Genomic DNA, 24,562 nt, shown 5'->3' with positions numbered 1-24,562 from the left:
AAATATTTGTACATAATAAACGTGTTTTGGGTGATCGAACGATGTCCGTCTGTCTGTGTCCAGGGCCAGTTCCACATAGGAAATAAACATTGTTAGCTAGTTAGTCACGCTTCTGTCGTCTGCATTGTAAAGCTTCCTCCACTTCACTCTATCCTGTGCTACTTGCTCCAGGTATTGTCCCCTTGCTCCTATCTCTGTTGGTTGCATCCTCTATCACCATATCTCTTCACCTTTTTCTTGGCCTTCTTATTGGAAACCATTGTTCCACAATTTTTGCTATCCTTGAGGTTTCCATGCACTATACATGTCCTGTCCATCTTATCATTCTCAATATACCTATTTCATTTGGCTCCATTTGACCAGTGTTTTCTCTTAAATCCTCATTACTAATTGTTTTTGGCCATGTTATTACCATAATCCATTTTAAGCATCTTCGGACAAACGCGTCCAGTCTTCTCTTATTTGCTTGGCTAAATGTCCAGCTTTCAGCTCCATACAAGGCTGTTGGCACTACTAGTGTGTTCTAGACTCTTAGTGCTATGCTTATATTTAATCTCAGCACCACTGATTCCAATCCAAATACTCTTAACATTTCTAAAACATATGTCACTTTGAAACTAATTATGTTAATTTTCACTCATTCACTTACAACTGTAAAATTAACCCTATTTTTTGTGTACTCTAGGTCAGCAGATTTCACATACATGCCACAAAATTTGTTCAGTTGGACAAAAATCACCCCAAATTGCATTGCATGCTACAAGTAGGAAAAGAAAGCCATCTTTAGTTACAATGTGGGTGCTTACACCCACTTGAATACATGATTCTAACAATTAACTTACTGGGCATTTTTTTTTACCTTAAATAGTCAGTTAAATTGAAACCATTTCTGTGATCAATTGGTCATAATTATTAAGCCTTTACAAGACAAGACTACATGTCTTTATTCTTTGTTTTTTTTTGTAAATATTATTGAAAACACATTTTAGGTGATACTGCTGTGGGGCAGACAGTTAAGATGGATACAGGAAACCTTGTGTTGTGAAGTCCATTGTGCTGGTCACTACACCGTACTTCCTATAAGGTTATTTCCGATAGGAACCTATCATGGTTATTCTGTAACCTGATTGAAAAATCTAATTCGATTATTAGATTTTCTTTCTTCAGAATTCATATTCTCCTACCTTGTCATTTTTAGGACATCCTAATGTATCCAGCCATCCATCCATTGACTGAATCACTTAATCCACCCCTTTAAGGATTGCTGGGAGCTACTGCCCATCCTGGCAGCATTAGATGCAAGTTAGTAATCCTATCTCAATTCAGTTCAATTCCGTTTTATTGTCTCAAGATGCATTTTTTTTCAGCAGGTTTTACAGGGAGACCATGATATAACATTAAAAATGTATCACAAAGAGCACAGTCATCACACATACACTTAGTACAAATACAAATTATGCCAGTTAATATAATACTTATGACATACATATTATACTACAAAATGAACCAACATTTAGAGCTGACTAATGATTGATGCAAATAGTATAGATTTAAGCCTTTGGGTGCTTGTTAAAGTTGAACTCATTTCGATGATTAATAGCAGTTGGGATAAAGTATTGAAACTAAGTGTTATTTTTATCCTTGGAATCTTCACTCTTATCTGGTGACAACAACCGAAATTGAAAATATAGTGGGAGAGTGCTGTCTGAGAAAATACTCTTTTTCCTTTACTTGCTGTTTGTATGTCGTTTCCTTTTCTTTTTTAGATTCACATCTATGATGTGGGTTTTATCAAATACACTGAAATTAATTGCATTTCGTTTACAAATTTAAGGCACTTAATTGTAATCATTCTGTAACAATATAATGGTGCACGGAATGGCCAAACTATCCCAACTCCAATACATACTTTAGCATTGTTAGATGACATTTTCAAATGGAAGAATTAGATGACTGCGTATTTACAGATGATGATGACTAGATGTCAATTTAGATTTCCAAGAGCTATCCTCTTGGAGCTGTGTGCTGTTGGAATACTAAGATATATACTTGATATAATTTTTATGGTGAAATGCTTTAAAATAAGTATATTACATTTTACAGATAAAATGTTAACTTCATTTACATAATGCATACTGTTAATAATTAAACATGTGGGGGCACGATGGCCCAGTGGTAGCAATGAGCTGACTCCCTGTCCAGGGATTGTTCCTGCCTTGCGCTCTATGCTTGCTGAGTCTGGTGTGACCCTGGATTGAATAATTTAACATGTATAAGAAAGATTTTTCAATGTTCCATAAAGGTTTTGAAGAATTGGTGTTCTAAACCTACATTTTACATTATAGTTGCTTATTTGTGTGATGATTGGTTACGTGGAGAAAGCAGCTGAAGAACAGGAATTGGGTGTTGGTATGTTTGATATAGACAGTACTGCTGCAATAAATTATTCCTTCCAGGGTTGTACGTGTCCCAGCAAGCATCTTGTGGGAAACAGGAACAATCCCTGGATGGGTTGCCAGGTCATCACTACTTCTGTGCCACCATGCCCCCACATGTTTAATGCATGATATCATTTTCATGATGAAATTTATATTTATATAAGCAAGTATACATCTTAGCATTCTAAAATGTTCATAGAGAGCTGTAATATCATAAATGTAATGTATTCTGTGTGGCAATCACTGCCTGCACACACCTGTCGGTGTAAGAGAAGGCCCGTTTAAGGACAGAGCAATTAATGACAGGAACACTTAGAATACGATGTATTTAAAGTGCTACTCTAGTTACAATGGGATCTGAGTAAATCTAGTAAATTAAGCATTTATTTTAAGATGAAGTTTACAGTGTTCTACTTTAATGACAAAATAAGCTACGAGATTAAAATGGAAATTTCTTTATTATTTTCGGCACTTTGCTACTTTTGGAATTTAAACTGTTGAGTGTCTTCACCATGCTGTGATACTCCCATCAATTTCCTTTTGTTGTTTATACCACTGCCTAAGCCAGTGTTTCCCAACCTCGGTCCTGGGGGCACACTGTGGCTGCAGGTTTTTGTTCCTACCAGCTTTTCTTTTTAATTGGACTCCTGGGCTAATTAAGTGATGTGTTATTTCCCAAGTTGTGTGTTTTGGGAACAATATAGAAATTAGAAAACTAAGTTTGGTAAATATATATATATATATATATATATATATATATATATATATATATTTATTTATCACAATGTACCAATTAGTTATATGGGAATAATGTATTTTTTTCTTTTTAACAATATTTTCATCTTGATTTTCATTCCACTTTTCTAGGTTTTCTAATTGTTTAATAAATCCATTATTTACTAATTATTGTGTCTGATGCTAGAGTAGTTGTAGCCTTTGATTATTCAGTGTTGTCTGCTATGCTTATTTTTAATTGTCATTAATAAGATGCAACAAAGGGGAAAAACTTCACAGAGAAAGGGCAAAATAGAACAAAATCAACAAAAGAGATTTCCGCATTTAAATCTGTAGCAAAAGCAGAAATATTTGTAAATGCCTCCACTTCAATGAGCAGGACCTACATTTCGCATTTGCTGAAATTCTTCTTTTTTGCATGTGCTTTTGCCAATGTCTTTTAATAAAACACTAAACAATGGGGCTATTTATATTGATTTGCATATTCAAATATGAAAAAGTCGGGAAAGAGGGTGGGGTAGGGCTGAGGGTGCATGCCTATGCATTAAAATTCAAATTCATTGGAATTTATAAAGGGAAAATGTGTGGAACTTTGCTTACGCACAGTTTTATGCATCTAAACTGTTTTGTGCATATGTACATTACTAGTTTTGTCCATATGCCAAGTTTTAGTGTGAATTCTATGTTAAGCCCCTAGTTATTTTACTGCTCCATTTTATAATTTGATTTATTCTGTTTCTGTTTCTGAAATTAAGCTTTCAAATTCAGGCCAGCAAACTATCAGTAAAGACCAGCTCAATGGATAAATAAGAACACACCAAGTAACTTTGTAAAAGATGTCTGAAAAGCACAAGTCAGAAGATGGATACAAAAAATATACAAGTCAAGATGGTTCTTTGGTCTGATGAGACCAAAATTGATCGTTTTTAGCATCAGACTAAATGCCAAGTTTGATGTAAGCCAAGCACTGCTCATTTTCAAAAACATGCCATCCCTATTATGAAGCATGGTGGTGGCGCAATCAAGTTGTGAGGTTATTTCTCTATAGCAGACCCTAGAAGGCTTTTGAGGGTAAAGGGTAAAAGAAATGTTATATACATGAAGAATAATCAAAAATTTTCAGTACGCACAAACAAAAAAAATCTCTTTAAACACTACTGTAGTTCACTTGTTATAATGTGCCACTCTTCTTTAGCTAACTTAACATCTTCATCATTGACCTACCATGTCTAACCAACATAGTCCTTCATATTGAGAAACAAGCACTTATCACATGGGGCCAGGTATTGAGGACAGATTGGGTGTGGCATCTTTAAAAATCCACCAAGGTTATTATAGTTAACAAAAACTAAAATCAAAACTGAAACTATTAATCAAAAAACGTTTTTGTAAACTGAAATAAAATAATTAACACAACTAAGATGAAAAACTAAAACTATACGAAACTATTAAAGTAGCTGAAAAGACTAACTGACATAAAATAATTTGCTAAAAATATTTTTAGTTTTGTCACAACCAAACTTACACAAGGGCTAAACTGGTCTTCAGGTGTTCAGAAATTAATAAAATATATTAATAAGAATTTCATATTTGGTTTTTGAATAAATAATCCTGTCATTAGTCTTTAACTTTTGTTGCTTTTAACTCTAAAACAGAAAGCCATCCACCATGAGCCATCTACACTTATTCATCCAGCTAACGGGCTGGTGACGGAGGGCAGGTGTTGACGTGGCATTTGCAGTGGCAGAACAAGCTGAATACGGATGAATACAGCTTGGGAAAAAGAAAGTGATTTAATGTGTGATAATAATGACAGTTCTTCAGGAGCTGATAGTGACAGCATAATAGATCCTGGTTCAAATGTTAGTGAAGCAGACCAAGGTAATGATTTTGCATTGCATGTGTTCAGCAACTCAAAGCTGCTGTTCACTGGATTTCCAAGGCTCAAGAGAGCTATCATTAGATACAGATAATTCCTTACAGAAATTTAGTCTGTTCATAAATGATGGCATGTTAGCTGTAATTCTGACTTAGCCCAAAATACAGCATGTACACAGCAATTAATACAGCAGCTCACACTAAGCCAAATTCCAGGCTGCATATAAGTCTGATGTCCATTATGATGTACCTCCTGATGTGCTTCTTGTATAATAAGATGTAATTCAAATGCCTAAAGTCATAATGTGCTGGTAAACAAAACCTTTACTGTGTGGACAGAAAAAGCACAAGTGAGTAATGTTTCAGTTTATTTCTCAGGTGTCTGCATTTTGTTGACAATAATTCACCTGCCACTTCGCACTGGAAAAATGCTTTTTGAAAATAAAATGTCACTGAACGCGAGACTGACTAGGTCAATGTACAAGATCAACTTGCTACAAGATCAACTAATCACTTTATTGCTTTAAAAGGTTTGTTTAACAACAAAGTGATACATACCGTGATAATTTTAGATAATTTTAAACTCCCAGATAAATAATTGTGCAGGATCAAGTGGGATGTTTGAACTTATGAAGAATAATGCAGGCTTGATAGAGATGGTAAAGATTCTGATCTTTTTATTGACATTGGTACCATAAGCAGTTTAAATTAAAGAGTACAAAAGATGGCAATGGAAAATGCCATGGAAGTCATAATAATATGAAACAAATGTACAACTTAATATACAAGAAATTGATAAGATATTGTGGACATGTTATGAAACATTATGTTTTAATATTTTCTTTCTTTATTTTTAACAGTGGTTTTCTTTAGAAAATAATCTATCAGGCTGCACAAAGTTTAATTTTCCTTTTAAATAAATCATAAATTAACAGGTTGTTCTGCATAATTTTTATAAAATGTTGATGGAAATACACAGCATGTAATTCCTAGAGCTTCTATTAATTCTTTGTAAGCAATGTTAGTGGCATGGGGTGGAGGAATAAACTTTTATTTTTGATATCACTTACACAGTGTTGATAATTATTCTTCTCCATATACAGTTGTTAGTTGCTAATCACAGTAAGTAAAATCTATGAATTTCAGACACCCCCACTCAGATTCCTATTTAAAATCAAACCAACATGTAAAATTCACATTGGTACAGTGGTTAGCATTGTCGTTCACCTCTAAAGGCATAACTAATAACCATCTTACCTAATAAAAAGTACAATTAAAAAATAAAACAATCAAGGTATGCCTTAGGCATTCTTAGCAAAATGTTTAGTAAATAAAAAGTCTTAAATAAATAAGTGTCTGGTGAAATCAAATCGCCTTCTTATTTGTAGTCTAGATTGTTGCACAGTGGTCAACACTGATGTTTACCAATTGTAGGCCTCATGTTTCCAATCTCACACCTGGTCAGTTTCTCATGAGACTACTCTGGGCACTCCAGTTTCTTCCATACCACAAAGAAGTGCACTTTAGCCATATGGGCAATTTATAATTAATTCTGTGTGAGTATAGGTGCCCTTTGATGGGTTGGTGTTTCATCCAGGGTTGTTTCTTGATTTGTGCCCAATGCTATGGGAACATGACAGTGTTCAAGGTTAAGTGACAATACTCAGAATTAAATGGTTTTGGAAAAAAGGTAGAGCAATTTTGTTATTTAGTGACTGATTTGTTTTTTTGTTAAATTTTCAAAGTAAATGTTGAGAGTAAGGATCTTCCCATATTGGGAAAATCGTTATCATACATTCAAAACAAATTTTTCAGTTTTTGGCGCTCCAGCAGCAAAACTTAAGCGAATATAGTGAACCATGCACTCTGTTCATGCCATTTTTATGGTCCAAAGTAATAATGGAATGTCCTTCTTTTATGAAATCTATGCTGACATTTTCTCTACCAAGTCATTGCATTACTCAGCTTTTTAGCTTCAGACGTATTTGCACTAGAATTGGGAACAGGTAAAGATCCCATACCTAATAACAGCCACAGGTAATTGAATTACAAAAAACACCACATGTACTACAAAATGTAGGAATGTAAAGATACAGGAATAGGATGCTTAGAACAGTTTGGAATGGGTGAAATTGTTATTTATTTCAGGCTAATTTGTGAATAAGTAAACCTATAAAGAGTAAGGGCTGACTGTACTTTTATATACAAAACATAAATAAAATCAGGATTTAAAAAACAAATAAAGAATACAGCCAGGATTCTAACCATGATGCTATTAACATGTAGTTGGACGTGATACTATTGTAGTCTGAAAGTAAAATAGCCATTTTCAGTTATTAAGTATGAAACATCCTAGTAGTTTTCTCAAACATTTTCAAAATTAAATTAACTTTTTTTTTTATTGTGGTTAGATTTTTCTAGGCTTCAAGGCCATGAAATCATCCATTAATAAAAAAAAACACTTTTCCTTTAGCGCTCTGCACAGAGGCAATAATTTCTTGTCAGTCAATAACTATCAAATATACATTAGACAATAAGATATCAGTTAATAGCTTGCATTTTAACTTCCTTAGCATTAACACTGAACATGACTTGGGCTTGGAATTCTTTGTAAATACATTTATTCCTAAGACAGATAGTAATGAGCTGTTTTTACAATGTTAAGCTGAAATACCTCTTGGGACAGTATTATTTTGCTGTCTGGTGGCTGAAATAATATCATTTTGTAAATAATTATGAATATTTCTATGCATTTTACTTCTTTCTTCTTCTTTCAGCTGCTGCCTTTTGGGGTTGCCATAGTGGATCATCTTTTTCCATACCTTCCTGTCCTCTGCATCTTGCACTGTTATACCCATCACCTGCATATCCTCTCTCACCACCTCCAAAAACCTTCTCTTAGGCCTTCCTCTTTTCCTGCTTCCTGGAAGCTCTATCCAGAGCATCCTTTTCCCAATTTACCCAGCATCTCTCCTCTGCACATATCTCAACCAACATAATCTCCGTCGCCTCTCTGTCTTTGTCTCCAAACTGTCCAACTTGAGCTGACCCTCTAATTTACTCGTTCCTAATCCTATCCATCACACCCAATGCAAACCTTAACATCTTTAACTCTGACACCTCCAGCTGTCTCCTGTTTTTTGGTCAGTGCCACTGTCTCCAACCCATATAACATAGCTGATCTCACTACCATCCTTTAGACCTTCCCTTTCACTCTTGCTGATACCTGTCTGTAACAAATTACTCCTGACACTCTTCTACACCCATTCCATCCTGCCTGCACTCTTTTTCACCTCTCTTCCACAACCCCCATTCCTCTGTGCTGTTGATCCCAAATATTTAAAGCCATTCACCTTTGCCAACTCTAACTCCCTGCATCCTCACCATTTCACTAACTTCCCTCTCATTTGTACTCATCAAGTACTCTGTCTTGTTCCTACTGACCTTCATTCCTCTGCTTCATTCTATCTACACCTCTCCAGGGTCTCCTCAATCTTGTTCCCTACTCTCGCTACAGATCACAATGTCATCAGCAAACATCATAGTCCACAGGGTCTCCTGTCTAATCTTGTCTGTCAACCTATCCATCACCATTACAAATAAGAAAGGGCTCAGAGCCAATCCCTGATGTAAATCTACCTCCACGTAGAATGCATCTGTCACTCCTACCACAGACCTCACCACTGTCACACTTCTTTCGTACATATCCTGTACAACTCTTACATACTTCTCTGTCACTCCCGACTTCCTCATACAATACCACAACTCCTCTCAATGTCCTGTCATATGCTTTCTCCAGGTCCACAAAGATGCAATGCAAGTCCTTCTAGCCCTCAGAGCAAACAAACATTGCATCTGTGGTGCTCTTTCCTGGCATGAAATGATACTGCTGCTCACTAATCACCACCTCCCTTTTTAACCTAGCTTCCACTATTCTTTCCCATAATTTTATGCTGTGGCTCATCAATTGTATCCCCCTGTAGTTACTACAGCTCTGCACATCCCGCTTATACTTAAAAATCAGTACCAGTACACTTCTTCTCCACTCCTCAGGCATCCTCTCACTTTCCAAGATTCCATTGAACAATCTGGTTAAAAACTCCACTGCCATCCCTCCTAAACACCTCCATGCTTCCATAGGTATGTCATCTGGACCAATGACCTTTCCATTCTTCATCCTCTTCATAGCTGTTCTTCATTCCTCCTTGCTAATCCAGTGCACTTCCTGATTCACTATTGCCTCATCATCCAATCTTCTCTCTCTCTGTCTCTCTCTCTCATTCTCTTCATTCATCAGCCTCTTAAAGTACTCTTTCCATCTGCTCAACACACCCTCCTCGCTTGTTGAGTACATTTTCATCTTTATCATTTATCTCCTTCCTCTGTGATGATGTTATGCCAAGCACCCTTCTTGCTGTCACCCTTACTACTTCTGCTGTAGTTGCCCAGCTTTCTGGTATCTCTTCGCCGTCACCCAGTGCCTATCTAACTTCCACCCTGGACTCAACCTTGCAGTCTTCCTTTTTCAACTTCCATTTGATCCTTGGCTCTGCCCTCACTCTCCTCTTCTTGGTCTCCAACATTATGACCACCATCCTATGCTTCCAAACTACACTTTCCCCTGTCACCACTTTGCATTCTTCCGTCTCCTTCAGATTGACCCTCCTGTATAGGATATAATCTACTGTGTCCACTCTTGTACGTCACCCTATGTTCCTCCCTCTTCTTAAAATACATATTCACCACACCTATGCTCATCCTTTTAGCAAAATCCAGCTATCATCTGACCTTCTTCATTCCTCTCCTTGACACCATACCTACCCATCACCTCCTTGTCTTCTCTGTTCCCATCACCAATGTGTCCATTCAAATCTGCTCCAATCACCATACTCTATCCCTTGGGAACACTGTATACCACTTCATTCAATTCATTCCAGAAATCTTCTTTCTCATCCATTGCACACCCAACTTCCGAGGCATGCACTAATAACATTCATCATCACACCTTCAATTTCCAGCTTCATAATCATTACTCTGTCTGACACTCTTTTCACCTCCAAAACACTCTTGACGTACTGTTCCTTCAGAATAACCCCTATCCCATGTCTCCTTGCATCCACACCATGATAGAACAATTTGAATCCAGCTTTGATCCACCTGGCCTTACTCCCCTCCCATTTAGTCTGTTGCATGTACAATATATCAATCTTCCTTCTGTCCATCACATCAGCTAACTCTCTCCCCTTACAAGTCATACTGCCAACATTCAAAGTTCCCACCCTCTGTTCAACTCTCTTTACCTTCCTCCTCTCCTCTTGTCTCCAGACATGTCTCCCCCCTCTTCTTTTCCTTCTTCGGCCAACAGTAGCCCAATTTCTGCCAGCACCCTGTTGGGTAACAGTGCTGGTACCGGCCATTGTTAACCCGGGCCTCCACTGATCTGGTCTGGAAATCTGTATTGTTGTATGCATATTGATCTGGCAAACTTTTACACTGGATGCCCTTCCTGACGTAAACCTCCCCATTATCCGGGCTTGGGACTGGCACAAAGAGACACAATGGGTTGTGCATCCCCTGTGACTGTTTTTTTCTATTCATTTTACTACTGTAAGGTAATTCATCAATTCATGATTTCTGTGGAGATTTCAACCAAATCACAATGGCTTGTAAATAATAAGCTTTAAAGCCAGTTTTAGAACAAACTGAAACTGAACCATTAGTTGAATCAAGCGATAGTGATGACAATGTGCATAGGTCATCTGACATTTATAGATGCATATGACACTGTACAACCGAACTGCCATGATATGCCTGGTGGATTTCATCACATGAAGGGTCACCATTGTGCAAGTAGGTGTGTGGCAAAAGGACAATAGGATTGCGATCAAGTAGAAAGACATTAGTCCTCTAAGCACTGTTCACAATGCAGCAACTGTCAATGTCCATGTCAAGGGAGATATGGAAGTCTGTAAGCATTTTACTGTAGTAGCCTATAGTAAAAAAGGAGCATGTCAATAGAACAGTTCAGCCACTGACATTCTACCCTCTTATGCTCAAGCAACAGAAAAAAATATTAAAAGTGAGCAAAGAAACATGCTTCTACTGTCTGTACTGCACATTCTGGCTGGGCTTTGGTGACTGTCTCAAAACATATTACACAAAGGACGTGTACAAAATCTGCACTAGTTCAGCACTGGACACTGAACATACCTTTCCTACTATATTTATGTTGATGTTGTGGTATTTACATATTTCTGTTACAAATAACATTTTTTATTGTTGAAAATAATTAATTTCATTTCTGGGGTTAAAAAACACTTTGGAAGTTAATACATTCCAAAGATTTAATAATATCAGTAGCACCTCTTTTTTTTAACTGATTTCCATAGGTAGGTATCGTGGTGTGGTTAATAAGGTGTTCAACTTTAAATCAAACGTTGCAGGTTAATCTCACTATATGATGGTAACACCACAAAGTCACTTTACTTTCTTGTACTGTAACTGCTAAAATGATTTGTAAATACTTGTAACATTTTCTTATCATGTAAATTGCATTTGAAAAAGGCTTCAGCTAAAAATACAATCATAATATTTGGGGAAGGGTGTTGAAATTTATAAGATATGAAACAGAAATATGTGAGTAGTTGTACTGATTGTATCTTTGATTGGTTTATGTTTTATTCCTTGTATTGTCATCTGTGCCTTCTGCCAATATTTCCTGTGCTTTTTTGCTTTGTGCCCTCCTCCACCATGACCTATCATTTATGGAGGAGGAGTGCAAGCTTTAGATTCGTCAAAAAAATTCCATCTTCGGTTTTCGATGGATCTTGACATTTTACAGTTAAATTAATCATTTTTGTCAAAAAAATTACTTAGTACCTTAGCAGTACAAATCTGTTCAAAGGTGTTAGAATATGAGTAGTACAGTAACACTTAATATTCCTGCCTTACAGCTCTAAGAACCCAAGTTTAATCCTAGTTTTTGTCAGTGGATCTGGAATGTTCTTCCTGTATTTATGGGGTTTTTGCAAATTCTCTTGGTTTCTGTTGCATACCAAACGTGTACATTTTGAATTGGTTGTTTAGCACCTCTGTCTTGCCCTATGTGTATGAGAGTGTCTCTGATTGAGCAGTGTCTCATCCAGGTTTATTACTGCCTTGTGCATGTTCAGAAAATAGATAGCTAATATCAGGGTATGTGAGATCTTTATATATAATATGTTACCGTGGCTGTTCATTTGTCTGTCCAGGATTTAAAATCACCTGTAACTTGCAAACCATTTGCACTATTGACCTGAAATCTGGTACACATATACTATGTGACGCCTACTATCCGCTTTTGGAGTGATGATTGACCTCCAAGGTTACTCCTCTTTTTATTTTTGTTTTATTTTATTGTAGAATCAGCTCTCTACAGCGACCAGCAGGGTGGCCGTGCGGCGCATGTGTACGGGCACCGTTCTTATCCCTACGACCTTCGCCATCACTTCCTCTTCCTCTTCATATCTTAAGTCATTCTTGAGGCAGATTGAAGACTTAAGTGCCAGCTTAAGTGAGAAATTAAAGAAAATGCACTAAGTAATTGCAACACAAACACTGACTTAATCAGTTTTAATGCGAAAAGATGCAGATGAAAGAAGAGAAGGAGTGTGCCGCTAGGGTGGAGAAAAGAAGTGCTGCTCAGGAAGCAGCAAGCGTGTCAACCTCTGAGCAAACGAATGCTAAACGTACAGAGAAAGAGTATGAAAACTATGAATGCTCAAGTCAAGTATATTCACTGCATGTTATAGTGCAGTGCGCCATTACTGGTATAGAAAAAAGTTTTGGTAGTTGTCAATTGTAAATCTCTTTTAGGCATTTTTTACAAAGTACAAAAAATAAGCATATGGCAACAGTTAAAGTGGGTAGTTTCCATCTCATATGGATGTTCAGCATTACTGATCATAAATACATTACATATTGAGTTTCTGGTCAAATGATCATTCTTTATAATGTCAGATTGGAACAGTGATGATGTGCAATTTGAAAACCAAGCTCTAAGAAAATAATTAAATAAAAGACTGAATTTAAATAAATAGCACATCACATATCTTTTTTCTGAATAGAACAGAACATATTCATTTGAAACTGTCCTTTTCAGTGATGGATACAATTAAAATCAAACATAGACCAACCCTTTAGGAAGCTATTAAGCTTCATTAGATGTGTTTACCACTAGCTGTTCTCTTAGATGTTTATTTTATTCCTTCCATGATCCGTGTATTTCTTTGCAAGACTTTTATCAGTCCCCAGAAACCATGCAAATTCACATGTAATTACAGGAAATACATTGTGTTCCTGTATGAATATATTTCTTTGAGGTCAAATTGCAAATTCAGATGTAAGTATTTCAAGATCAATCTTTCGTCCTTTGCCTAATTAACCTTTGGCTGATGCAAATTAAGCTTTTCTTTCTTTAAATCAAGACACTGGCTTGCCGGTATATTTACTCTTAAATTGGTTATTATCTATACTAAAAATGTGTGAAATGGAGGGAAGTATTATTTTTTTTTTTACTTTTCTCATGTATAAATGTATGTCTTTTTTACTATTCAGCACACAGGAAGTATTTCTTGTTTTCTGATGTATTCATTTGTTGTACATTTTTCAGTATTATTACTTATATAAACTGCTACATTTCTTGTGAAATTCACATACATTAGAAATTATTGAACATAGCAGCTAAACCCATCAGATTCAAATCAGTATTAACCATGTCACTCATTATTACTGAAGACTCATTTTTCTTTTCCCATGGCAGGGAAAAGGGTACTGAATATCAGAATTAAAATGATAAAGATATGCACAAAGTGATTCATCCATTAATTTGACATATCATGTAGCCTTAAAATTGCATAGAAATGTATTATAGATTCAAATACAGTTAGGCCCATAAATATTTGGACAGAGACAACTTTTTTCTAATTTTGGTTCTGTATATTACCACAATGAATTTTAAATGAAACAACTAAAAGCAAGGCAACTAAAACAATTTTTAACACAATCCCTTCATTTCAGGGGCTCAAAAGTAATTGGACAATTGACTCAAAGGCTATTTCATGGGCAGGTGTGGGAAAGTCCGTTGTTATGTCATTATCAATTAAGCAGATAAAATGCCTGGAGTTGATTTGAGGTGTGGTGCTTGCATGTGGAAGATTTTGCTGTGAACAAGACAACATGCGGTCAAAGGAGCTCTCCATGCAGGTGAAAGAAGCCATCCTTAAGCTGCGAAAACAGAAAAAACCCATCTGAGAAATTGCTACAATATTACGAGTGGCAAAACCTACAGTTTGGTACATCCTGAGAAAGGAAGCAAGCACTGGTGAACTCAGCAACGCAAAAAGACCTGGACATCCACGGAAGACAACAGTGGTGGATGATTGCAGAATCATTTCCATGGTGAAGAGAAACCCCTTCACAACAGTCAACCAAGTGAACAACACTCTCCAGGAGGTAGGCGTATTGATATTCAAGTCTACCATAAAGAGAATATTGCATGAAAGTAAATACAGAGGGTGCACTGCAAGGTGCAAGCCACTTATAAGCCTCAAGAATAGAAAGGCTAAATTGGACTTTGCTGAAAGAACATCTAAAAAAGCGAGCACTGTTCTGGAAAAACATTCTTTGGACAGATGAAACCAAGATCAACCTCTACCAGAATGATGGCAAGATAAAAGTGTGGAGAAGGCGTGGAACAACAAATTATCCAAAGCATACCACATCATCTGTAAAACACGGTGGAGGCAGTGTGATGGCTTGGGCGTGTATGGCTGCCAGTGGTACTGGGACACTAGTGTTTATTGATGATGTGACACAGGACAGAAGCAGCCAAATGAATTCTGAGGTGTTCAGAGACATACTGTCTGCTCAAATCCAGCTAAATGCAGTCAAATTGATTAGGCGGCGTTTCATTATACAGATGGACAATGACCCAAAACATACAGCCAAAGCAACCCAGGAGTTTATTAAAGCAAAGAAGTTGAAAATTCTTGAATGGCCAAGTCAATCACCTGATCTTAACCCAATTGAGCATGCATTTCACTTGTTGAAGACTAAACTTCAGACAGAAAGGCCCACAAACAAACAGCAACTGAAAGCTACGGCAGTAAAGGCCTGGCAGAGCATTAAAAATGTGGAAACCCAGCATCTGGTGATGTCCATGAGTTCAAGACTTCAGGCTGTCATTGCCAGCAAAGGGGTTTCAACCAAGTATTAGAAATGAACATTTTATTTCCAGTTATTTAACTTGTCCAATTACTTTTGAGCCCTTGAAATGAACGGATTGTGTTAAAAAAATGCTTTAGTTGCCTCACATTTTTATGCAATTTTTTTGTTCAACTCACTGAATTAAAGCTGGAAGTCTGCACTTCAACTGCATCTGCGTTGTTTTATTTAAAATTCATTGTGGTAATGTACAGAACCAAAATTAGAAAAAATTTGTCTCTGTCCAAATATTTATGGACCTAACTGTATGCAATAATACATTAATTAAATTGCAGATGCAGTGAAATGTGGATTTTGCATTAGTCTCAGAGTCGGTGAAAGTCACTGAAATTTAGAGACACTCAAGCAGACAAAATATTTGCGTATGCTAAATAAATTAAAAGTTTAAAATGTAAGATTGTGGCTTTAACAAGAAGAGCCAATTTAGCCCTATGTAGTAAATTCTTGTTCACGTTTTGCTTCTTAATTATTATACGGTATAATAGCTAGCCCGGCCACAGACAGACATGACACCGCAATGTCCACAACACACACGTTTATTACACTACTATTTACACAACTGTTTACAGTTTGCTCGGGCCGCCTCCACTCCTCTCTTGAAAGCTCTGTCCACTTCCACCCGACTCCGGCTCCCCGAATAGAGTGAGGTGGCCCCTTTTATAACGCCCTGGATGTGCTCCAGGTGCCTGATGATGAACTTTCGGCAGCACTTCCCAGTGTGGCGGAAGTGCTGCCCTTGCACCCACCCGGATGCACTCCGGGCATACACCATCCCTGGTCTGTCAGCACTTCCTAGTGTACCGGAAGCGCTGTCCCCCTGGGATCAAGGACCGTCCAGGTGCCCAAGGAAGAGAAGTGCCTCTCTCCCGGTCCCTCCTTCCTCCAGGTGTCCTGGCGGGGCAGGGTTTCTGGCCGTCTATCACAGTGGCCATTTAATTGTGAGTTTTTTTCTCATTGTTAGATAACTGACTTGATTCATTTTTCAGTTATCTGTGTGAAAACAGTTGTTCCAGGTGTACTCTTAGGTAGCCTTCATTTGTGTCTACTGTACCTTGAACTTAACACTTTTTGCATAGTCTCCTTGGAATAACTGTGTCACGTATTGGTATGTGGAGTCATGGAGTGTCTCCCATGGCAAAAATAGGCATGAGACTAAAATAAACCTAGTCTGAAGGCTCCATTCCACAAGGAGTACCCAAGCTGTGATTTGAGCTGGATCTCTGAAACTGTCAGGCAGCAGCCTAAGCCACTGTACCACCCTAGTCCTAACTCCCAAGCTACAATTTTGTCTGTGGCATTCTAAGGCCATAAACCCCGCAAAAACTGATGTTTTTAAAAGAGTCTCTCAATCTCGGTGTACTGTCTAATACATAAAATGTTAGAATACAGTCTAATACATAAAAACGATAGATAGATACAGTGCATCCGGAAAGTATTCACAGCACATCACTTTTTCCACATTTTGTTATGTTACAGCCTTATTCCAAAATGGATTAAATTCATTTTTTTCCTCAGAATTCTACACACAACACCCCATAATGACAACATGAAAAAAGTTTACTTGAGGTTTTTGAAAATTTATTAAAAGTAAAAATACCGAGAAATAGCTTAGGGTCGCTGTCCTGCTGAAAGATGAACCGTCTCCCCAGTCTGAGGTCAAGAGCACTCTGGAGCAGGTTTTCATCCAGGATGTCTCTATACATTGCTGCAGTCATCTTTCCCTTTATCCTGACTAGTCTCCCAGTTCCTGCCACTGAAAAACATCCCCACAGCATGATGCTGCCACCACCATGCTTCACTGTAGTGATGGTATTGGCCTGGTGATGAACGGTGCCTGGTTTCCTCCAAACATGACGCCTGGCATTCACACCAAAGAGTTCAATCTTTGTCTCATCAGACCAGAGAATTTTGTTTCTCATGGTCTGAGATTCCTTCAGGTGCCTTTTGGCAAACTCCAGGCGGGCTGCCATGTGCCTTTTACTAAGGAGTGGCTTCTGTCTGGCCACTCTACCATACAGGCCTGATTGGTGGATTGCTGCAGAGATGGTCGTCCTTCTGGAAGGTTCTCCTTTCTCCACAGAGGACCTCTGGAGCTCTGACAGAGTGACCATCGGGTTCTTGGTTACCTCCCTGACTAAGGTCCTTCTCCCCCAATCGCTCAGTTTAGCTGGCTGGCCAGCTCTAGAAAGAGTCCTTTTGGTGTCGAACTTCTTCCACTTACGGATGATGGAGGCCACTGTGTTCATTGGGACTTTCAAAGCAGCAGAAATTTTTCTGTAACCTTCCCCAGATTTGTGCCTTAAGACAATCCTGTCTAGGAGGTCTACAGACAATTCCTTTGACTTTATGCTTGGTTTGTGCTCTGACATGAACTGTCAACTGTGGGACCTTATCTAGACAGATGTGTGCCAGACAATAACTTTGTATAATGTTAGCGTTTACCCCCCAGGGTGTAATTGAAGAGTCGCATAGTGTGGGGGAGGAACAATCTCCTCAGTCTGTCAGTGGAGCAGGACGGTGACAGCAATCTATCGCTGAAGCTGCTCCTCTGTCTGGAGATGATACTGTTCAGTGGATGCAGTGGATTCTCCAATATTGACAGGAGCCTGCTCAGTGCCCGTCGCTCTGCCACGGATGTCAAACTGTCCAGCTCCATGCCTACAATAGAGCCTGCCTTCCTCACCAGTGTGTCCAGGCATGAGGCATTCCTCTTCTTTATGCTGCCTCCCCATCACACCACCTCGTAGAAGGGGGCGCTCGCCTCAATCAGCTTTTCACTGTCCTGTGTATAGCACCAGTTACTTTCATGTAGAGGCATACAAATTAAAAGCAGTGTTGCTATTAAAAGTTAAAAGGATATCAGTTCCAGCAAAAGTGCTAACTAAGTGGCTCGGGAAACAAAACATTGAAATTCTGGGTCAATGGCCAGGAAATTTCCAAGACCTTAATCTTATTGAGAACTTGTGGTCAATGCTCAAGAGGTTGATGGACAAATAGAACCCCACAAATTCTGACAAACTCCAAGCATTGATTATGCAAGAATGGGCTGCCATCATTCAGGATTTGGCCAGGGCTAATTGCAGAAACACAGCTTATAGAACTCTATATGGAAGAGCAGGAAAGACTTTCTATGAGCTGATGTCAGAGTGTGGAAGACAATTATAAGAAACACTTATTTGAAGTTGTTTCTGCCAAAGGGGACAATGCCGACTATTAAAGCCATGGCTGTACTTACCTTTTCCACAGATGGAAATGACAAAACTAGTCATTTTTGTTGATTACATTATTACAGAGTCAAATTTGCATTGTTTTTTTTTCAATGTCATCACCGCAGAGAGAAGTTTTGGTCTAGGATAGAGCTCAGCCCAAAATCCCATGGAAGCTCTCCCTTTTCAGCTTACAAGCTGTCCCTGTCTGCTGAGTAGAAAGAATCTCCATATTGTTCATCAGAAGGAAACAGCTTGTGAATGCATCCAGGCAAGATGAGAATGTTTTTTTTTTTTACTCTTGTTATTACATTTCAGAGTTTCTGTCCTAGCAGTACTGGGTGTAAGGCAGGAACCATCTGTAGATAGGATGCCTTTGAAGGGTACACTCACATACCATACCCTCACTTGATCATACTGGACAAATCTCCAATCTCCTTGGAGAACAACCCTTACAGCCTCAGAGCTCCAACGCTACAAGGTGGACATCTGAGCCCTCTGTGAGACTCATCCATCGCTGAAACCACAACCAGATATACATTTTCTGGAAAGGCCGACCATGGTCAGAGATGCAGATCCACGGAAACAGCTTCACTGTCAAGAATGAACAACTCCCAAAAGTCACAGAGTGCCCTGTTGGCATCAGTTTGTGTTTAATGACCCTGAGTGTTCCACTGGTAAAAGCTTCCTATTTGACAATCATCTGCACATATACTGCTATGCTTGATTCAACAGAGGATGAAAAGGACTGTTTTCTTTGGCAAGGCAGTCCAAAATGTTCCCACTTCAGACAAGCTTACTTTACTTGGAGACTTCAATGCACAAATTGAAAGGAGCTCTGACGGCTAGAGTGATGTGAAATATAGTACTGGAAATATGAATGTTAATGGGTGGAGTATCATCTGTCTATTACCAACACAATGTTTCCACTCCTCAACAAACGCAAGATGATAAGGATGCATCACTGGTCAAAGAACTGGCATTTCCCAGACTATATAAATGTCCATCAGCATGGTCTCCAGGATGTCCTGATCACATAAGCAATGTGAGAAGCAGAATGCTAGACAGAACATAGACTTGTCCGGTCTATCCTCTGTGCTATATTTAAACCACCTACTAGAAGCTAATCCCAGTTTTGCTTCCCTTGCAACCATTGACACCAGAAATGCATTGTGAAGTCATCTTTGCACTCAGCTTCAACACAACCAGGTCCCAATCACAAATGGTGACATCATTACTGCCAGTCCTGATGTTGGTAAACCGTGGACCTCACTGCTCACAGCCCTGCAGTTCTCCTCCAAGAAAGCTCTTGGATTCTTCATGAGGAAGAACTCAGATTGGTTCGAGGAGACCACAGACCAGATTCTCTCCTTCCTGGAGGTCTAGGATGCAGTATTTTAAGTTTGTCTTGCAAATCTGACATCAGTTTCCCACAGCAGAAGTGGAAAAAAAAAACTAGATCAGTTAAACATCTCGGCTCCATGAAATTCAGAACTGGGGGAATTTATGATTATTCTCAATGTAACATTGCTCCTGTCTGGACCGCAGAATGTGCGACACTCCTCAAAGACAAGCAACAGATCTTGGATCACTGGGCAGACCACTTTCAAGAACAGTTGAACCAAATGAACAAAGTGAATCCTTCAGTCCTCGAGGTGATCCCCACACTCCCGCATGTCCCTGAATTAGATGAGCGTCCAACTATCCACGAAGTCCAAACTGCTGTCCAAGCCCTGAAGAACAAGAACACTCCTGTGAAAACACTATACCTGCTGAAATATACAAATACGGGTAACTTCATCTTTTCTTCAACCTGTGTTGGAAACTTAGCATTGCTGATGTTGTCGGGAAAGTCTTTGGTTGTGCCATGCTTCTCAGGCTACTTCATCGCATTGCAGAGTACTTCTCGTGTCAAACTGGCTTTCGTCCTAAACGCAGTACAATTGACATGAACTTTGTCATCTACCAACTCCTGGAGAAGACTCAGGAACACCAGTAAGACATCAGCTTTGCCTTTATTGACCTGCTGAAAGCGTTTGACACCTTCAACCGTGCGATGCTTTGGAAAGAAATTGGATGTCCTCTGAAATTCCTCACTATGGTCCATGTCTTCCATGATGGAATGAGTGTGAAGGTTCTTGATGATGGGGGAAACATCTGCTCCCTTCAAAATCGCTATTGGCATCAAACAAGGCTGTGTCCTAGCTCTATTGCTTTTCAATATTTACCTTGCCATTGTTCTACTGAGAAATGCTGGTGTACTGTGGATCTGGTACTGACTGGATGGCAATATTTTCAAACTTCGAAGATTGTTAGCACACTCAAAAACCTCCTCGACAATTGTATATTAGCTTCAGTATGCTGATGATGTTGCCAGCCTAGGTCTTCACCTGGAAAGCCTTCAGAGGACTGTTGAGTCCTTCCACTCAGCCTGTTCCTGGATGGGCCAGGAAATCAGCACCTCCATGACACTGATCCTTCAGACTGACTTCCAGCACACAGATCCTCCAGTGGATATCAAGATTGGCAACAAGACACTGGAGAACACACAATCCTTCCCCTAGCCTATGCAAATGTGTCTTCTTTAATAGAAATCTCTGCATGGAAACCAAAGTTGTAGAATATAATAGAATGGTATGTATATCAACTCTCCTTTATGAATGCGAGTCCTGGACAACCTACCATAAGCAAATCCGCACACTAGAAGTGTTCCATATCCTCTGCCTCCAGATAATCCTGGGCATCACATAAGAGGACAGGGTTTCACACACTAAAATTCTGGAACACTGCTCATCACCTAGCATTGAGGACATGCTGCTTATCCATGTCTTCCCCTATACTGGTCAAGTTATCTGCATGGATGAGTCTTTGCTTCCCCATATGGTCTTGTATAGTATACTCTGTGAAGGATCCAAACCTCAAGGTGGACTGAAGAAATCCTGGAATGACTACTTGAATTGTTCTCTCAAGGATTGCTCCATTCTGCATATGCAACTTGAGATGCTTTGGAGATGGACAGAAACTGAAGAATCCATCTTTTTGAACAACAAAGAACCCATCAACAAGAGGAGAAGAAAATGAGACATAGTCACCATCAAAACCAATCCACTGCACCTGGAGGACCATTCCCTTGCCTGTCATGCTGCCAGTCTGCTTTTCCTAAATTCGTCTCCTCTCCCACTAGCGTACACATAGAAGTTGGAGTGACTTGAGATGAACAAATGGATGGACAGTGTCATTGATGGACAGCCATAATGCTGGTTACTATACCCATGTCCACATGTGTGTTAATACTGTGATATTTCTTATCATTCACATATGAATGCTCATCCACACTTGAGACAGTGACCTTTAATATTACCTCACATGGAGCACTGGGAAAATGTATACAGGTATAATGTATATAAAGTTTGGTACAAAGCTTAAGAAATGGTTGCTTTTCACAGTACCTAAAGCATCTCTATATCAAAGCTGCATTTTACACGTTAACGTTACACTTTCATTTGACTGACAAGACTTAGGCCTCTCTGCATAAATGGAGTGATTGTGTGATGTAAAAAATGTGTTGCAAATGTTATTCCATCTCTGTCAAAGCAATAGCCTTTTAAGAGTTCATTGTTTCCCAGCATTTTCAAAACATTCTATCTTTCCTGGAATATGTTTTCCGATCTCTGCCTAATCGCCATCTTCTGGCATCTGTTAGAGAGTTAGAACAACTTATGAGCTCTCCTAAATCCTGGTAAAGTTAGGAGTAATTGTTTGAATAAGGAAAATTAATAAAATACTTTTACTTCTACTCCTAAGAGTAGGACCAAATTTGCATCATTCTGATATTCATTAGCCATTTAGGGCTGTTTTCCTACTCTGATATGCTTGATGAATATAAGCACAGATTATTGGGTCAAAATGTTAGTGTGAATGTCCGTTTAACTGCAACATTTCACAGTTTTCAGTATATTTACACTAAAGAAACATGGAGAGATGCCGTGGTTACCCAAAAATCTTCAGAGCAGTCACAAAAGCTTAATAGTGCAATTCAATTTTGGGAAGAACTTGTGATTTTAAGATTTCATTGGTAAAATTGACATCTGGCTGTCTAAAATGTAATTACTTCAACAAGTTATTTTGGTCAATTGCTGCTGCTTAACTCTGGGTCTTTGCTGGTAATTATTCTGAAAATGGCACATGCTTTGTTATTGTTCTTGTTTTCTGCTAAGGACTAATTAATTGAAAAAAGCTTAACTTTATTAATGTTTGTGATAGGTTGTTAAGAAATTTGTTTTGTATTCAGCTCATACTTTTGGTTCTTACTCTTTCTATGTGTTTAGTTCCATTGATGATTTGCTTTGCCCTTTTCAATTGCTGTTTTAAATGGTGTTTTGAATAACTTTTGTAACAAATCACTAAAGTATTTTTTTTGTTTTCAGATCCTGCTTTCTTTACTCTGCTGAAGTGTTAAGATATTATTAGCTTAGCTTAATACTAAAAATATTCACTCTCATGTTTAGATTGTTTAGCTTATGGCTATGTATTAGAAGTACTTGCATGTATGAATTTATAAAATCTGCCTGTTATGGTTTTACTAGTTTTATTCTGGTACTGTATTAATTAATATACTTCTTTGTGCTTATATAATTGAAATGTTAGAGTATGGATGTGATGATCTAAGCATGTTGTGGTACTCATTTAAAGGATGAGCTGCATTCATGAATGATTTGCTTTTCTTTTGTATTTTTCATTCAGCAGCTGTGATGGTTTATCTTGTCCGCAATTTGATTCAGAAATGTCATGCACAGTATATATGACTCCATGTTTTCCACTCTGCAAATGCAATTGAATTTTGTGTCTCCTAAAGTTTAGCTTATCCCCATTATAATACACAGAGAAGCCAAGTAATCAAGTAAACAGTTTTTTGGACTTCAAAAGTAGCTGAAACATTAGCCTATAATATGTATAAATATTTGCCCAGACAATAATGTTGTTCTTAGTACTTGATTTAGTCATTTTTTAAGTTCTTTGTAAGAAGAATACATAATATATTATATTTACAGGAAAATAGAAGGTTGATCGACTACCTTTATTACACACAAGTGACAACATTGAACAATGTTAATGCACTGAAACACAAGGTAGAATGAATATGAACAATGTTGATGCTTTAAAACAAACAGGGTGCTGGCAGAAATTGGGCTACTGTTGGCTGAAGAAGAGGGGGGTGGGAAGGACAGGAGGAAGGTAAACAGAATGGAACTGAGGGTAGGAACTTTGAATGTTGGCAGTATGACTGGTAAGGGAAGAGAGTTAGCCGATATGATGGAGAGAAGGAAGGTTGATATATTGTGCATACAAGAGACCAAATGGATGTGGAGTAAGGCCAGGTGGATCGGAGGTGGATTCAAATTGTTCTATCCTGGTGTGGATGGGAGGAGAAATGGGGTAGGGATTATTCTGAAGGAACAGTATGTCAAGAGTGTTTTGCAGGTGAAAAGAGTGTTAGACATAGTGATAATTACGAAGCTGGAGACTGAAAATGTGATGTTGAATGTTACTAGTGCAAAGGATTAACAAGGAGGAAGTAAGGACAGCAATGAAGAGGAGAAGAATGGAAAGGCCATTGGTCCAGATGACATACCTGTGGAAGCATGGAGGTGTTTAGGAGAGATGACAGTGGAGTTTTTAACCAGATTGTTTAATGGAATCTTGGAAAGTGAGAGATTGACTGAGGAGTGGAGAAGTAGTGTACTGGTACTGACGTTTTAGATTAAGTGGGGTGTGCAGAGCTGTAGTAACTACAGGGGGGTAAAAATGATGAGCCACAGCATAAAGTTTTGGTAAAGAGTAGTGGAAGCTAGGTTAAGAAAGGAGGTGATGACTAGTGAGCAGCAGTATAGTTTTATGCCAGGAAAGAGCACCACAGATGCAATGTTAGTTCTGAGGGTGTTGATGGAGAAGTATAGAGAAGCCCAGAAGGAGTTGTATTGCGTCTTTGTAGACTTGGAGAAAGCATATGACAGAGTGCCTTGAGAGAAGTTGTGGTATTTT

At 38.4% G+C, this 24,562-nt stretch overlaps 1 protein-coding gene across 1 annotated transcript in view; it reads left to right on the top strand.

Annotated features, from left to right (window-relative positions):
- Positions 1–24,562, top strand: part of acad11 (acyl-CoA dehydrogenase family, member 11) — a 559,410-nt gene that overhangs the window by 199,576 nt on the left and 335,272 nt on the right. Inside the window, 1 exon segment of the mRNA XM_039754106.1 lies at positions 20,069–20,311. Coding sequence (XP_039610040.1) covers positions 20,069–20,311 — 243 coding nt within the window.

The sequence above is a fragment of the Polypterus senegalus genome, chromosome 5 (assembly GCF_016835505.1).
Source record: "Polypterus senegalus isolate Bchr_013 chromosome 5, ASM1683550v1, whole genome shotgun sequence".
In the NCBI taxonomy this organism is placed as follows: Eukaryota; Metazoa; Chordata; class Cladistia; order Polypteriformes; family Polypteridae; genus Polypterus; species Polypterus senegalus.
Note: the sequence above shows the minus strand (reverse complement) of the source record. Positions and strands in the feature narration are given on the sequence as shown.